Source organism: Parus major, chromosome 2 (assembly GCF_001522545.3).
Source record: "Parus major isolate Abel chromosome 2, Parus_major1.1, whole genome shotgun sequence".
In the NCBI taxonomy this organism is placed as follows: domain Eukaryota; kingdom Metazoa; phylum Chordata; class Aves; order Passeriformes; family Paridae; genus Parus; species Parus major.
Genome location: NC_031769.1, coordinates 100,507,748 through 100,524,635, shown reverse-complemented (window position 1 = coordinate 100,524,635; position 16,888 = coordinate 100,507,748). Strand labels below are relative to the sequence as shown.

Sequence of the window (16,888 nt, the reverse complement as noted above, 5' to 3'; positions counted from 1 at the left end):
TGTGAGTAAGATTCTTGGACTTCTGCCCTGGATTAATCAAACATGAATCACTGACCCATGCAAAAAGAAAGTTTAGCCAAAAATTGTGGTGGCTTATAGAAGAAAAGGGGGGAATGTTCCCCCCCTATGTGAAGTTTTAACTAATTTTATTCCTTATTTTGGTGGGAAATTTTGGGCATTAAAAGATTCCCTGACAAGGACCTGATCATCTTGTTCTTTAAGGATTATTATGAAAAATTAAATTCCCAGAATATTTGGGAGAATATTCTTTCTTTCTCTCTCCTAAATTAATCATGTAATGGTGAAACCTGCCAAACATACTTTGTATTTATCTTATCAATAACACAGCATTGCTTCTGTTGCAGAGTTCCCTGAAGAGGAGAGGCAGCAGAGAAATCCACAAAGAAAAAAAGACATTTACCCAGGTATGGTTTCCATGAACATAGAACTTAGAGCAAAATCACATGATGCAACTCAAAATTTATTTTTATGGGTTTTGACAGGGCCATCAGGTATATTAACTTGAGTGCAATTAGGCCTTAATCTACTGAGACCTCCCAGAGATAATGTAGAAGCAATTTAGGACAAAAGTGCAGTCTCTAAACTGTGCAGCTTCTCAGGTTCATTGTGCTTGTATCCATTGATTCAGGCTGCAGGTTCTCTATAGGAAGAGCAAATCACCTTGCCTCACAAAATAATTGGACCATAGCTTAGGGACTAACTAAATTTATACACCATGCCAGAGATTTTGTGCTAATGAGTGTCTTGGCAGCAATGCAGCTCACGCACTGCAACGACACCTCGCGAGCTCTCCTGTCACAGGGCTTCATCTCCCTGATGTTGCAGGAACTCGTGCTCCCCAAAGCTGAGGTACCACAAAGCTGAGGTACCACAAAGCTGAGGTACCACAGAGAGCCTAAGCTGCCCGCTCAGTCTCTCTTTGGACACGGGTTTTACTGGAATCTCGTTGGTCAGTCCTTCTCAGGAAAGCAGTCTGCCTGGTTTCCTCTGCTTTTCGTGCTGACTGTAGGAGTTAAAGCTTTTCCCAGCACCCTCACAGTTACTGTTTATAGCCAGAGAGATGGGGATAGTATTTCACCTCACCGGGAAAGGAGCCAGGAGAGACATTGTGCCTTCATTAGAGAAGGGTTGTGCTTCCCCTGCTGCCCCCTTGGCAGGCTCAGTGTACACTGCCGAGACTTATGGGTTGTCTAGTCTTAAAATCCATTGATTTGTAAGAGAAACCATAATAAATCACTACAATATGTTGAACTTGAGGGGGTAAGGCAGGCAGCTGAGTGGGTATACTGGAGGACTGGCCCGTGGCCAGGGCACTTCAGCCTGCTTTCCCAGGACACAGCAGACTGAGAGTCCTCTCCAAGATGACACAAGCATGGCTTAATCATACCTTAAAATGGGGCACTTGCTATGGAGAATTATTTAAGTTGTCAGTCAGGCCAGAGTTTGTTTTTCTGTGAGTATGTAAAATGTATGGATGAAATATATACACATGCCCACACACTGGGCAATTTACAGATGAAACTACATGAAGGCACAGCTGTGTCCATTGGGGTTTGTGGGCAGCACTGTCCTTCCCTTCCTCATTCCTGGAGATAACAGAGCTGTGCATAGAGAATGGATTCTCGTGCTTGCTTTCTCCACCCAAATCCAGGCGTTAAGAGCAGCTACAGTTTCCTTTGGAAAGCCTTAAAAAGGACTTCACAAAATTAACTGAGTAACCACGTGGGAGCTCAGCACCACTTCAAACAAAGGGAAGTGATCCCAGAAGCCATATGGAGAGAAAAACTTTTAGCCTCTACACACACATCATAAGTCTTGCAAGCAAAGGAGTTGGGGTTGGAAATGAAAACCATTGCATCAGCACTCTGCAAGGTGGCCATCCAGTTTTCTTCACCAATTCTTTAGGATAGAAAAGACTGAGAAATAACCTTATATACTAACATAACCCAGCCTATATGTACATGTCCTGGCTTTTTCCCAACTCTAGGATATTACCCATAGTGTCTCCAAACCCAGGCATCCATTCAGATGTATTTGCTGGTTGAGATCAGGGCACATCACAGCAAATGCTTGGCCTGGTCAAACAGCTGCCAGGTCTTGGGCATGGCCCAAAAGAGGTGGTACAGACACAGCCCAGGAGGTTCAAAATGTTACTCTTCAGGGACAGATACCCTAAATACCTAGACTGAACACCCATTATATGCTCTGTGACTGAGAAGGCCTCAAACTAAGACTCTGTGCATCCACATGCTTAGAGATACGTACAGCATGTGGCAAGACTGATGTTTTCACTTTTCACTGAGAGCTTGTCATGAAAGTTAGCTGGAACTTCACACCCACCACAGGGCACACCGAATAGTAATACCCATGAAGTTGATTGTCTTGAAGCTGTGTAAAAACAGAACTCGTAGTAGCACTCTCCCACCTCTAGCAGTATTGAAGAAAAAAAGTTTTTATTCAGCAGAATTGCAAAACGGAGCATCTTGGAAAATACCAGGCACCAGGCAAAACACAAAGAAAAGTGGTTCTCCAGCGCAAGGTAGGAGTGCTGGCACTCAGCCAGATGCTTGGGTGCTGGTTGTACTGCCTTGTCGTCAGACTTGCAACCCCAAAATTGCTTACCAGTCTTCTGCCTGGCAATTCCCTTGAGCTGGTGGTGGTAGTAGAGGAGATGGTGTTGGCCTGTATCTTGCTTTGTGTCTTCTTGCCAGAAAAGAAATATTGTATTGGGGAATTTTTGATCAGCTCTTCATTCTCATCACATCTCTCATACATTATGCATTTACATTGCGTAATTAGGTTAATTTCTTTCCTATACACTTAATTTCTTTATCTGTGCATTCTACATTTGTCTAAATTAGACAGCAGACTACGTAGGGAAGGATCTGGGTTTTTTCCTTCTGCTTTTTTTACCCATTAACATCCCTCTGAAGTGGCATGCAGAGCCACAGCACAATTGCATGCAAATTATCACCATCGCTGATCATTAACTCCCATTTATCCTTAATGATCTCTCAAAGTCCATGACTGAGCACCGTGACTGTCACATCTTTGCACTGCTGTTCCTTCTTTTTCTTTCTATATGATTTTCCCTATGTACACATTTTAGAAAAGCATCCACATGCTGGATGTTTAATACAGTCAGGAGGCCATTGCCCATATTCAGGCCCTGGGATTTTAGCCTCTTGTTCCTCCAAAACCATGGAAAGGTTGTTCTCCCTCTTTACTTTTTTTTTTTTTTTTCCTGTCCTTTCATTCATGATTTAACTAATAATGAGCTATTCTTAATTTCAGTGATTTGGCCTCTCTTTAGTTTGCCTTATATGTCAAAACTCTGCTCACCTGTGTGGGTGTCTCACCCTCTCACTGTTTCTGCTTGGTTTCAACTGATCAAGAAATCGGTGATATTTCTGTACACAAAGTTTTAGAGGGACAGATGCATGAAGGTTGGAGTCCTACCCTTCTGGCATGCTTAGATCTGGCTGATAAATCTCTCCTGACCATTCTTTTCCTTTGGAAAAAATGCTGTCAGGGGACTGGGATGTTCCCTGTCAGGGAAGCGAGGAAGATCTGGAGCTTTCTCACCTTTCCAGATGGGATCCGTATTTAGTAGGCAATATTAACATCCATCAGCTCTGTTGTTTCGTGTGAGGCTTGTGTTTGTTTAATGAAAAAAAAAATCTTGCTTGTTTCAGCTCTTGCAAAAAAAACCAAAACTTGAAAATTTGATCCCTTTTAAAAAAATAATAATTGCTAAGACAAAACCTGGCAATAAAGTAATGTCATTAAAGGGGTTAAAAGTGGTTTTGTCCTGCAATAATAACACATTAACTCCACAGATGCACTGAGACGTGCAGTGATGCTGAGCAAAAAACATCGGGGCCCCAACCCTAAACCCATCGAAGCCTTTCCCTTTTCTTCAAAAGCTTCAAAACTCTGAGTGTGCTGTCCTGAGTGCTGTTATTTGTACTGTCTGAAAGGCAGTGGCTGCCTGGCTGGAGGTCCCTCTGACCCCAGGGTGGGAGTGGGCCCCTGGTGCTCCCAGGCGGAACAGAGGGATGGGGCAGGCTGCCCCTTCCCTCGGGCATCGCTCCAGCTCCCTGCAGCCAGGGAGGTGCAAGGCACCAGCTACTGCCACAGGCAGCTGGGCTCTTGAAGCCAAAGGCAGACAAGAAGTCGGGTAAAGAATGCAGGATTACAAGAACAGAGTAAAGAAAATCTCAGACCAGCTATTAACAGATAAATAAATAAACAACCAGGAGTAATCATCCCACCGGTGGTTCTGATGTGCAGCACTGGTCTGGCTGTAACTTTCCTTCTGAGCTTGGTATTTCCCTAAAAGCAAAGCCTAGAGCTCTGTGGATAAACTGATTCACCATGAGAGGAAAACCAGAGGTAATTGTGTTGCACAGCCCTGGACAAAGATGGTGCTTTAATCACACAGCCTCATCCAGCCAAAGCTACCAACATTCAGAGTGACTCCAGCAGAGGCTGCATAGGATTTTGCCAAGTTTTTATTTGATTCTTAATTTGCACTTTTGAGTTATAAAGAGAAAAGCAATTTATAAATATACATGTGAAAAAGAGAAATGTGTATGAAAGAAATGCAAGGAGACAATAGAAAGGATAGAAAGTCCATCTTCTAGAGGCTCTGCTTCTAATCAATCCAAAGTACCATGCTTGAATTAATGTGAAACTTATATTTCTGATGCTAGAAACATGATGACCAAATGAGCTGATTGCAGTTGTGTTTGGCTCATGGTTATCCATAAAAACCACATATTAACATAAAGTTTGACTACTTTTTACCTCTATCATGTTATTAACATGTAAGTTAACTTTTTTTTTCTATTTAGCATTTTAAAGTCACAACCTGTAGCAGGCAGCATCAATCAGAAACCTGACTGGGTTCAGATACAATTCATCTCTTTCGTGTTTGTTCAGTTACTAACAGCTGAAATTAAGTCATAATTAGTATTTATGTAAATAGAATGTGGCAAAATTAATCTACGTAACATAGAAGACCAGTGTGCTAGGATGCGTGCTATAGAAATTAAATCACTTCCTCAGATTGCTGTGCCATAATTAGTTTTGTAATTTTTATTTTTTTCATAGTCTGATCTGGGTGAACAATTAAAGTCAGTCATGTTTTCCTCTGAATTTGGTTTCCATTATTAGGAATTATAACAAAATGGTGCTTGTGAAAGATAACAGCGCTCCAGAGACCGAAATGAAGTTTCCATATATAATTGCACATATGTCCACATGGCCTACCAACAACGATAAAATCTGCTGTCTCAGGAGATCATCTTTCAAAGCCTGCCTTCCATTGTACAGCTAATGCTGATAAATGTGTCTCTTTTGAGGCCAAGTGCCTGTATCTCCATGACAATTCATGAAAGTGATTCATGCAAAGAAATTGTTCATCGGCTTAGAATTTACTTAACCTTGTCTCTTATTTCAGCACAATACACACTGGAGTTTTCATTTGAGATGAGATGCAGTACTTTTTATGCCCAACACACACAAAAAACCCCAAACAGTCATTCAATACCCTGGTACTTCCTGAAAAATGCAGGTTCTCACATGGGATGGATTTGGATGTAAACACGGTCTAATGAATTTTTCTTCCCTTTTTCACATGTTTTCACCGATCTCCCTTGTGAACAGTTGTTCATCCCAGAAACAGAGATCACAATCTGCTCTATCCTAATTATAACAGCAGTAGAGACAACAGTGTGTTTCCTATTTGGAAAGCAAATCTGGAACTTGATCTATTTCACAGCATTGTGAGATCACAGTAATTAAAGTCTTCACTTTTCAAGGCAACCGTGCAGTTTAGCACACCTTTGTTGTGCTTTCTAGCTGAAGGAGCCCAGAATTTGAGATTATGATGAGCAAATTCATCTGAATAGTCTTTGTTTTGTGATGCTTAGAGGGAACAAGCATGTCATTAAAGGTAAATGGAACAAAAAAATAAATGGAACAAAAAGTGCCAGCAAATCATGGAACCTTTTCATTTGAGTCATTGTTTCCCACAAAGTTTGCTCAGCATTTGAGAAAAAAACATTGTGCTGGCACTCTTGCATCACTGAACACTTGCACAGGCACACATTTTTTTTCTTCCTCTTTAACTCTGGTCAAACTGCTTTGCCAATTTAACCAAAGACCAAGCCATGAAATGTGTCAACTGTGTGGTTTGTGCAGCTCTGTCTGTGAATTGTTTGCATACTTAACAGATACTGCTCAGAGGATGGGGAGGTGAATATTTTGGAAAATAAGCTGCTGGTTGTGCTTCTATTGTAATATGATCTTGGTTTGGGGGGTTAATTTTTCTTGGCAGGAGGACAGTGCCGATTTGAAGTGCCAGCTCCAGTTTGCCAAAGAGGAGGCAGCGCTGATGCGTAAGAAGATGGCCAAACTGGGGAGGGAGAAGGACGAACTGGAGCAGGAGCTCCAGAAGTACAAGTCCATCTATGGAGATGTGGACAGTCCCCTGCCTACTGGGGAGGCAGGGGGCCCACCCAGCACCAGGGAGGCTGAGCTGAAGCTTCGTTTGAAGTTGGTGGAGGAGGAAGCCAACATACTGGGCAGAAAAATAGTGGAACTGGAGGTGGAGAACAGGGGGATTAAAGCTGAGATGGAGGATATGAGGTGCCAGTATGAAAAAGAGTGTCTCAGCAGGGACCACATTTCAAGCATTCCTACCTCACCCTACGGAGACTCTGTGGAGTCGGCCACGGAGCTACGCAGGCACCTGCAGTTTGTGGAAGAGGAAGCAGAGCTGCTGAGGAGGTCAATCTCTGAAATTGAGGATCACAACAAGCAGCTAACAAATGAGCTGAACAAATTCAAGTTCGAGCCGGGCCAGGAGCCAGGCTGGTTGGATGACGCGGCATCCAAGGGTGGTGGGACCTTGCAAGAGGAGCTGAAGTCAGCCAGGTCACAGATCAACGAGCTGAGTGGGAAGGTGATGAAGCTCCAGTATGAGAACAGGGTCCTGATGTCCAACGTCCAGCGTTATGATCTTGCCTCTCACCTGGGCCTGCGCACTTCCAGCCCCAGGGACAGTGATGCCGACAGCGATGCTGGGAAAAAAGAGAGTGATAGCGAAGATGGTCGTCCACCACAGCCAAAGAGAGAGGGGCCCATTGGGGGCGAGAGTGACTCAGAAGAAGTATATGAGAAGACGTCGGGTTTTGGGAGTGGGAAGCCATCAGAAGTCAGTGACCTGTGCTCCACTGAGCTCATGAGAGTGAAAGAGGACACCGAGTCATTAATTAACATCAAACGTGAGGCTGAGCGACTTGAAAGGACTGTGGAGCGCCTTATCACTGATACTGACAGCTTGATTTATGATGCAAAAGTGCATGTAACCAGCAGCCCATCCACCGAGCAGCATTTCAGAAGTGGTGAGGAAAGGGGAGAAGATAAGCATGAACCAGAGCTTCTGGACACTGTCAACTCCAGGATGAAAGCTTTCCGGAAGGAGCTTCAGACCTTCCTGGAAAAGGTTGATCACCTTGGAGAGGGCCTTAAGGAGCAGATGGAGGACCTCTCCCCTCTTCCCCATCTCACAGAATCTTCCAGTTTCCTATCCACAATGACATCCATGTCCCGAGACTCTCCCATTGGTAACCTGGGGAAGGAATTAATCACTGACTTCCAGGTAGGTCAGCCTTTTATTTGCATTCTTTCTCTTTATCGTTTCTCTTTCTTTCTGGCAATTGCTACCCTAGAGCTAATTTTCCTCACAGCTGCTTTGTTATGATTTCAGACCCGCAGTGTATTAAGTGTGTAATGTTAAAAAAACACTTTATAGCTTTTTTTTCCTTTTATTTATTTATTTGCACAACTCCTTTGATTCAGAGGCGGTTCCTCGTGGCAAAAAGGCTAATCCATTGGTGTTAAAGAGATCTGTCTTCTTTTTGTCTGTAACAGCAGCGTTTCCCCATGAAAGAGGAGATTAATTAAAAAAAAAAATAAAAAAATCTGATGAATGTAAATTAGAAGCCTTGCTAAGAAATGTGAGGAGGTCTTTTATTATGCTCTCTTGTAAAAGGGTCAGGCATGTTCTCAAAAGCCTTGCCAAAAGAACCCAACCAAATGCAGTTTTCTAAGTGATGTGTTTTGAAAAGCCTGCTTACAGCTCACTCCCCTAACCGAGCAGCGAGTGAGAAGCTCTGTAGCCAGCGAAGGACTGCCTTGCCTAAAGCGTTGCCCATGGGCGCATGTCTAAACTGCCACAACTGCCACACTGGATATGGCTTTTCTGCACCGCACAAGTAAGGAAGGAAGAGCCTTGTGTCCCATATCCTTCATGACTTGTATGCTTGCTGTTGGTTTGACTCATGCATCCTCATTGCATGCGCCTCATAACCAGTGTTTGCATTCTTTTTTCCTCTCTTTCTCTTTTTTGCTTTTCAGATGTTTCAGCCCATCATTTTGCTCATCCTCATTTTGGTTTTGTTCTCTTCACTTTCTTATGCCACTGTATTTAAGTTGTTTTTTCTGTTCACGCTTTTCTTTGTCTTGTAGTTTTTCAGTCGTCTACCTTACCCATTTTTGTTTTCTTTATTCCCTCCTGTCCTTTTGTTTTTTTGTTACAAACCGCCCATGCATCTAACAGTCCAAACTGAGGGATCAGATGGAGTGGCAGCTCAAACAAGATCGTGGAGAGGAGCAAGAGATTCGCCACCAGCGAGCCACCACCGACCCACACCGCAGAGCTGATGGAGACATTAAACTCTACAGGCCAGGAGACAAGGGCTGTTTCAGTCTAGAGGTCAGCAAAGCAGCCCGTCTTACTCACTGCCTCCTGCTGCCTTAGCCAGGAGATGAGTAACAGAAGCCAGGGGTTGGGGGAATAAATTAGACCAGACACAACACCCCTGCCATGAAATTTGTGGTTGATCTCATTTGCCCCGTGCAGTTTCAGAAAAGCAGATTTGTCCTAACTTTGGAGCCATCACCCTGCTCCCAGTAGCTTTGCCAAGGGGGAAAGTACAGCTCAGGGACTCATTACAACTGAGTAGAGAAATGAAAGATCTCCAGAAGAGCCTGTAATCCATTATATTTGACCATGATTCCAGATTTTACCTTGTTGGATATTTTGAATCTGGAAAGTCTACAGACAGAGATTGCCTTGCATTTTGCCTGTCGGTAGATGCTGGTGTGCATGGTGATTCTCAACACCATGCAGGACTACAGCACCCTGCAGCTTCCAAAAAGACTTATTTAAACATAGTTCTCCATTGTTTGGGTTGTTGAGTGCTTTTCCATTTGTCAAAAACATCAATCAGTTTTTATTTGAATCTTCATTCATGCAGAGGCCATATCTGCCTCAGTAAACATCTCCTTAGCTGCTTTCTCATGAACACAGATTGTCCAGACAATGCAACTGGTCATGAAGAAAACGATTTCGAATCTGTCTCCATAAAGGTGGGCTTGGAGTAGTGAGCAACTTTTCTGCTGGCCACTTGGAAGCCAATTCTTGAAAATGTGATGGTTAGACTAGTTTCTAGTGAGGGATGAGTTTTAACATGCTTTTAATTCTATAGACACATGAAGAAGACTTAATAGATCTGAAACCCCTAACTCAGTCTGGGAAAAGGGGACTGCTGGCTAGGACAGCTGGGTTAACGAGGAAGCAACTGCCAAACTTCGAAAGCAGGGGTAGGAAAAGAAAAATTTCAGGGCAGCTGGTAGCCAAACAACATGATGATGTGAATATGAAAGGGAAGGTGGCCCTTCATCTTAACACAGGTAATTCTTTGTTGGTTTTGTTTGGTTTAAAATATCCTGACAGCACAGATCTTTGGTAGGATTAGAACAATAAATTTATTCAGCAGTGTCTCTTCCAACTTTTCACTTGTAACAGTGATAATAGACCTGAGGAAGGATATCTGATAAATCCAGGACACCATCAGCCTCTAACTGAAGGGTAAAGTAATTCTTCCTCAGCTGTGAAAGGGGCCAGTGAGGTAGAGAAATCCTGTTGTTCAGCATGGATCCCTTTGCAATCAGAAATTGATATTGCTTGACAGTTATGGTAGATAGGGTCAGAAAATTACTCCAGCAATATTTCAATATTACAATATTTATGTTTAAATTCTGTTGTATTTATTGGCTCCCCATTATCTTAGATCAGTGTTGTTATTATATTAAGGCCTGTATGTGTATGCCCTCTGTTAGGATTAGGGATTTGACTAGGTATTTTGGCACAATACCTTTTCTTTTCCTCTCCCAGGATAGGATGAGGTATAAAATATGTGCAGAAAACTGTGCTTGAACAGAGGATGGACAGTTTTCCCGGCAAGGAGCAAACCAGTAATTATAATTAAAAGTAGAGAATAACCAGTTTAGGACCAGATGTGCTCAAAGTATGAACAAGGATGGGGCTCAAGTAGTCTAACTTGAGAAAATGTGGAAGACTAAGGTGTTTTTACAGTCACGATCACTTAAGCAACAAAGAATATTACAGTGCTTTATGCTAAAACTTTTCAGTGAGTAGGCAGCCTGTGGAAATCTTAAAATCTGTAATAGTCAAACCCAAATGAAAGAGAAGATTGCTCAAAATAATTTTGGAATGTATAATTTTTAATTTGATTGTTCCATTTAAATTTATTATTCAATTTAATTATTTTAATTTATTTTAATTTCATTTTTTAAAATTACACGCACCGCACTAGCAAAAACTGCTAATTTTTTTTTTTGTTCCAGATGAGTGAGGAGGAAAGAATACTATTCAGATACTGAAGGTGTATTTTTATTACCACAGAAATTTCAAATGGAGACTCAAACCTTTTAATGCCCACAGTGGGTATGGCTACACATGAGTCTTTATCTGCTTTGACTTAAGAAGTGAAAATATTTGCACTGGTCCTTCATTTCGCTGAGGAAAATGTTTTCTTTTTATTCAAGCAAGCCCACTTATCTATATTAATTTTTTTCCAAGCTGAATTTTAAAGTAAAATTTTCACAAGCAATGCCGAACAGCTTCCATTTAGCAATTTCTTCTATTTTTAAAAATGAGCACCGTGGGAGCGTAATTGTTTGATTAAATACAATAAATGCAGACAGACATGTGCTCAAAACTACCCTGTGGCCTAACTGTAAACATCTGTTGTTTGGGCTTTGCACTGCAGTTGTTTGTGCAACAGGATTATTAGAATGTATTTGCGTGTTAAAGAGGTAGGTTAGAGTCCCAGACAAGGGAAATTATATCTTGAAATTGCCTTAAGAACAGGGCTTTGTTTTCTTGCTGAAACAAGCCTTTCAGCTGCTGCTGTGGGAGACTGGAGCCCATTGGGGTTGGATGTTCGATCCATTATTCATGATTTTAGCAGAGCTCTGTTATTGTGGGACAGGGAAATCATTCTTTACTATCCAAGGAAAAAGCAGGTGAACTAGTAAGAATTGCCCTGACTAAAACAAACAGGAGATCTAAAAAAGGTAACATAGAGCAAACATCTTATGGCAACAATTGGAAACCAGTGGGAAAAACAGTAAATAATTTTTCACCTGGTGATTTGTGCTAACAGAATATCCATAACCAAAAGGCAGTTTCCTCAAGCAATCTCCTCCTGTTTATTCAGAAATAAGAAGACATTCTGAAGAAGAAAAAATTCACTCATTCAAATGGCCAGATATGGTTTGTTATGTTTGATACCTGATGCTGTACATTGGAGCTGTATCTCCTAGTTCTCTTCCTTCAGAGGATCTCAGTTTTCCTGAGCAGGTGTATATCAAAGGCAAATGCACTTTGCATTTCAGATTTTGATTATTTTCATACATGGCTTTTAACGACTTACACATTTAGTTCTGTGTAGAAAAATATCATAAAATCTCTGACACTCATAGGTTATAGAAAAAAAAACACTGAAGGGAATTCATGTAAAAGGAGTGAATTGCCACCAGAGATTTAAAATAAAAGCAGATAGTCTGGAGAAGGTGAGAGCATGTCTTAAACAGCAAGTTTTCTATGAGGTCTAGTAACTAAATAGGAACACCATACACTGTAGAATAATTTTTTTAAGGCATTTTTAATATGTTTATCCATTTTCCTTACTTAACATGCCAATAAGGTATGTATAACTCTAAGTTAGTTACCGGGTTAAGCGTGGACCAACCAGATACAGTGATGTGCAAGTTAGGTAAGTAAATTTACCACCTGCTTTGAATCAAAACCTCTGTATGGATCCATTTTGGACGTATAATGAGAATTTTGATCTATATTTTGACCGTTCTATGTTTAAACTGGTGCTGTTTCTGGGCAATTTTCCTAATTCCATGTGAAAGTTTTTCAGCTGGAAGGTTTTTCATCAGCTCCCAGCCATGTGCTGAAAATTCACACATCCATTTCTCTGGTTGAAGGTTTTGTTTTTCCAAAAAGGAAACAGTGAATGGTTTACACATTGTGACTTTTTTTCTCCTGGTAAAAAAAGCAAACAAAACAACAAGAACCAAGGACCACATAGAAAATTGTATGTCTTATGTCCACTATTTCTCCAATGCAAAGCTGTGGAAAGAAGAAAGATAAACTGATGCTGTGATTATTCCTTCCCACCAAGATTAGGGGAAGCAAGAATAATTTACTTTGATGTATTGTATTCTTTCTTGCTATGTGAGATTCTGTAGAGGTTGACAATGGCTTAAAAAGACCCTTTATGATGTAAATCTGGATATTTGAGTCCTAACTGAACTTGGTGGGACTTTATGTACTATCCATACAATGAGATGGATTTTTAAAGACTTGGAGTGTTCTATGTTTTCCCAAACTCAGAGACTTTTCATATAAGCACAGACAAATAACCACACAGCTGCCTATTTGCCACTAGCAAATGGAATATATGCCATCTATTTTTAAGGGGTGAGAAGAAGCGGACATTTTCAGAAGCTCTGCAAATTCAGTTAGATGTGAATTGCATGTAAGAAGTATAACAAAAGGCACTGGAACTTTCTTTCAGACTGTTGCATGCAATGGCCAGCTGTCAATCTGTGAAAAAGTAGCAGTTTTTAAACTATGTGTTCAAATGTAAGGTCCAAATATCAAAGCATTATAATGTAGCTTTAGAAGAGCAGCATAAAATATTCATCTTTTGACTTCCTTGGAATTGCATGAAAATGCTGGAGAGCATCATTCTACCCTGCCTCCTCAGGACTTATTTTGTTTGATCATTTCTGAGGGGGAAAAAAACCACAAAAAAAAGCTTAAGAGAAAGATTCCATGAAATTTCGTGTTCACAGTTGTTGCATATAAATTGATTAAGTTTGCAGGAGAATTGAGATTGCGATTAGCTATGGTAAAATGGAGAAAACAGAAAAGCAAAACCCAGCCATACCTTGTCTTGGATGACAGTCTTGTAAAAACAAGTCATGGCAGAAATGTGGGATTGTGTGAGCTGCAAAGAAACCTGAAAAGCTGTCAACACATTGAGAGGGGAAAGGGGTCTGTGCAGTGAGGGAGTGGTGGTGAAGTCCCCAGGTATGGATGACTTTTCTCTGTGCATCCTCTTGAGGTAAAGACATCAGCATGGACTAGCTTGTTCAGGAGTGATAACAGGTGAGATAAAAGGACTGAGCAGAAGGATTTGGCAGTGCCTGTCTGAGGGGACAGGAGTGGAAGCGTATCTGGTAATGCAATAGCTGGGATCCACGGGAGACTGTTAGTGGGTGTTGAGCTGTGGATGAAGTGCAGCTGTTTGTGTGGTGCTGTGGTAGAGTAGCACTAGCTCGTAGTTCCCATGGTATTGTGTTTGTATGTCTGGCTGTAGTGAGTTTGTGTCTGTTCTGTGATGTCAGTACACTGTGCAGTGGCCGTCGTATTCGGAGTGTCTTCTGTTCCTCATGTAACACCATTCCTTAATGAGAACAAAGGAAACAAAGAATGGAATATAACAGATTATCAACTGTTGTGTCCATTTTGTAGTAGTGTTTCTTTACCAAACAAAACAAAACCACAGTTGTGCCACAGACTACACCCTGCTGGTGGTATGATAGGGGACTGATTTCCACCTTTAAACATCCAGACATCCATCAGTGCAGTGTCAGGTACCTGAACAGCATGCACAAACATTACATGATACATTTACAAGTATTATTCATTCACAATCCTAATAGATTGTGAATGAATAGGCACTTAGGCAGCCTTGCCTTCCGTGATTTGAGCAGTGGAGATATCCCAAAGCTTCTGGTAGAAATGGCATTATATCTTATTATAGACGATGAAGAGTCCTCAGGTTGCATTGGAAGAGAGAAGGTGTGCAGCTCTGCATTCATGCACTAGCTGCTTTTCAACTTAAATCTACTTTAGGACTTAAAAAATGTGTTGTCCTTAAAGAGGCAAAGCAGTTGTGATGTGATTTTGACTTAGTGTCCGTCTGCAACTGCCTTTATGATACATTTAATTTCTTTTCAGTAATTCCAACAGTTACCACATAATCAATACTAGCACCCAAGTTTTCTGAAATTTGGCTTTGCATGGGCTACATATTTATTAAAAAATTGGATGTGCTAATAATTTTGAATTCATAAAGGGAAAGAACAGATTAATTTTTTTAAAATTATACATTAATGAACTGATACATTGGTTTTTGTTTGCCATATTCCTAAAGAAGCCTGATCAGAATAAAACAATACAGAAATTCCTGATGAAAGTATTTTTTTCTTTATTGCATGAAAGAATTAAATTAACAACTTGCAAATGTTTGTGCAAAACTGACAAATCCCATCACATGCAGTTCTTTTCAAATTACTTGTGTCACCAAATTTTGACCTTGTGCACTACAAAATGTCTGCAGACACATTAGAGACAGATGAAATTGATAAGGCAGATAATGTTCTCTTAGCCACTTTATGTGTACCTTTCAGAGGGATGGAAGTGTCATTTCCTCAGGTACAAAACAGACATGCACAAGTCAACAAATGACAGGGCCCAGAAAGTCCATGTAGGTCCACTTGTGGTTTTCATGGAGTGTGGTCCTGCAGGTAGTTTTTGGGATACTTATATTTGCCTTATTTCATTTTTCCCTAGAGGAGGGGTGAGTGTCTGTTCCAGGGAGACATACATTTTGGGTAGCCAAAATATTCCAACAAGGGTTGTGTGGCCTGAGCAGCAGCAGCTGCTGGCTTTGCTCTGGGAGGTGGGAGGAGTGCCTGGGATGGAGGTGTGTGCCGGGGCTGATGCCTGCAGGGAAACACAAGCCCATGAGAGCGGTCCCACGACCTTCGTTATGTCCTTGCAGCTGCTGAGGTTGGAGCATGCAGGACATCGGCCAGCTGAGAATTTGGGATTACACTTTGAAGCCTGAAGCAATCCTGTCTTTGAGTACATTTTTGCTCTGGGAAGTAGGAGTTTGGTGCTGTAGTGTTTTCTGTGGTTGCACACATGAAGAAGATGGCTTCCAGCCAAGCATCACTTTTGTGCAGATAAATCAGTTTTAGCACCAACGTGAGAGATGCAAAGTGAAGGGCACAGAAAGTTCTGATCAGAAATATAAGTGCCACAAGATTAATTACCATAGTATAAATAATGAGGTCTGACTGCCTTCTTGGGTCTTTATTTTTGAGTTAAGTAGCTTTCAGGAGTAAAGTTGATGGGATGCCAAACATAATGAGAACATAAAATTGAAGGTATTAGGATTAAAACATTGTTGGACCTGAAAGGGGGGATACTAAATTATTTTGGTCAGATCTCAGGCTCACACAGTTTATCACTGTGACATTTTTGTAGTCATTATTCTGAGTAGAAATCACAGAATGAAGTTGACTTGTGCTAAGAGCTGTCTTGTTTCTGAAGAAAGGGACCCTATGTACACTTACTTGGTTTAATAAATGCTATCCTATTAACTGCCCTATCAAAACTGTTGCAAATGAATAATTAAGTTCAATATGTGTGCATTAATCTTATGCAGAGATGTGAAAATTTTACAGCTTTGATTATGACGAAGAAATGCACCACCAAATATGTAATACTGCAAACAGGAGTCTCAGCTATTCCAGTGCAAACCCAGAGCAGAGGCCTGAAGGGAATATGCAGTATGTAACATCAGCATCCCAGCTTTAGTTTCCAGAAGAAGCCACACAGGAAATTCCCACACAGATTTAGGACATTGTTATTTATTTGCACACTGTGCTTTGGTTTTAACTATTGATAACCATGAGTTGTGCAGATGTTTGTCCTGCGGCTCTTTTCTTTTTTCCTTTTTTTTATACCTTGGAGACACATTTTCTGCTAAACCTATCCCTTTGTCCTGCTGATCAGCTCAGGGGTTCCCATGTTTTACCTGTACAGAATGTATCGATACAGGAGCTTCAGGCTCAGCTTGAGCAGGAGACAAGACTTCACCGAGAGGAGCAAGACAAGTTTACAGAAAGGATCATCCAGGTAAATACAAAACCCACCTGCTGGGAGAGATGCATGACCCTGATGTGTGACGTGAGCCTTGTTTGTCAGGACTGTGGGAACTTGTGTCCTGATGGCTGTGCCTGTGTGACCTCATCTGAGTAAATGAAGAATCTGCAATCTGGGGAAATCTAAACTCAGGCCTATTTTGCCACTGTGAATCTGGCTTCTCTGCTTGGTGGAGAGAAATTTTGTCCTCCTCTCTGCAGGGGAAGTTGTGGTGGGGACATGAAATACTGCATGGAGAATTCTGTCACCCTTCAGCTCTCCATGAGCTGGGGAAGGGTGTGTTTGATCCCTGGAAGTTCAGTTCAACTCCATACCCTTTTCTGATTCCTCCTAGCCAAAAGAAAACCCAGCACCTCTCTGAAGTCAGAGGAGTTGTTACGCACACATAGCTGAGAAACAAATCAGGACATTCATTCTTGTATTTCTCAGTACTCAGTGCTTCCAATCTTCGTA

At 41.4% G+C, this 16,888-nt stretch overlaps 1 protein-coding gene across 1 annotated transcript in view; it reads left to right on the top strand.

The window, feature by feature from the left end:
* Positions 1-388: 388 nt before the first annotated feature.
* Positions 389-16,888, top strand: part of MTCL1 (microtubule crosslinking factor 1) — a 48,844-nt gene continuing 32,344 nt past the window's right edge. The window contains exons 1-5 of the mRNA XM_019005667.1: positions 389-425; positions 2,486-2,560; positions 6,365-7,690; positions 8,651-8,806; positions 16,316-16,408. Coding sequence (XP_018861212.1) covers positions 6,422-7,690; positions 8,651-8,806; positions 16,316-16,408 — 1,518 coding nt within the window. The 5' untranslated portion in view covers positions 389-425; positions 2,486-2,560; positions 6,365-6,421. The remainder of the gene's footprint in view (positions 426-2,485; positions 2,561-6,364; positions 7,691-8,650; positions 8,807-16,315; positions 16,409-16,888) is intronic.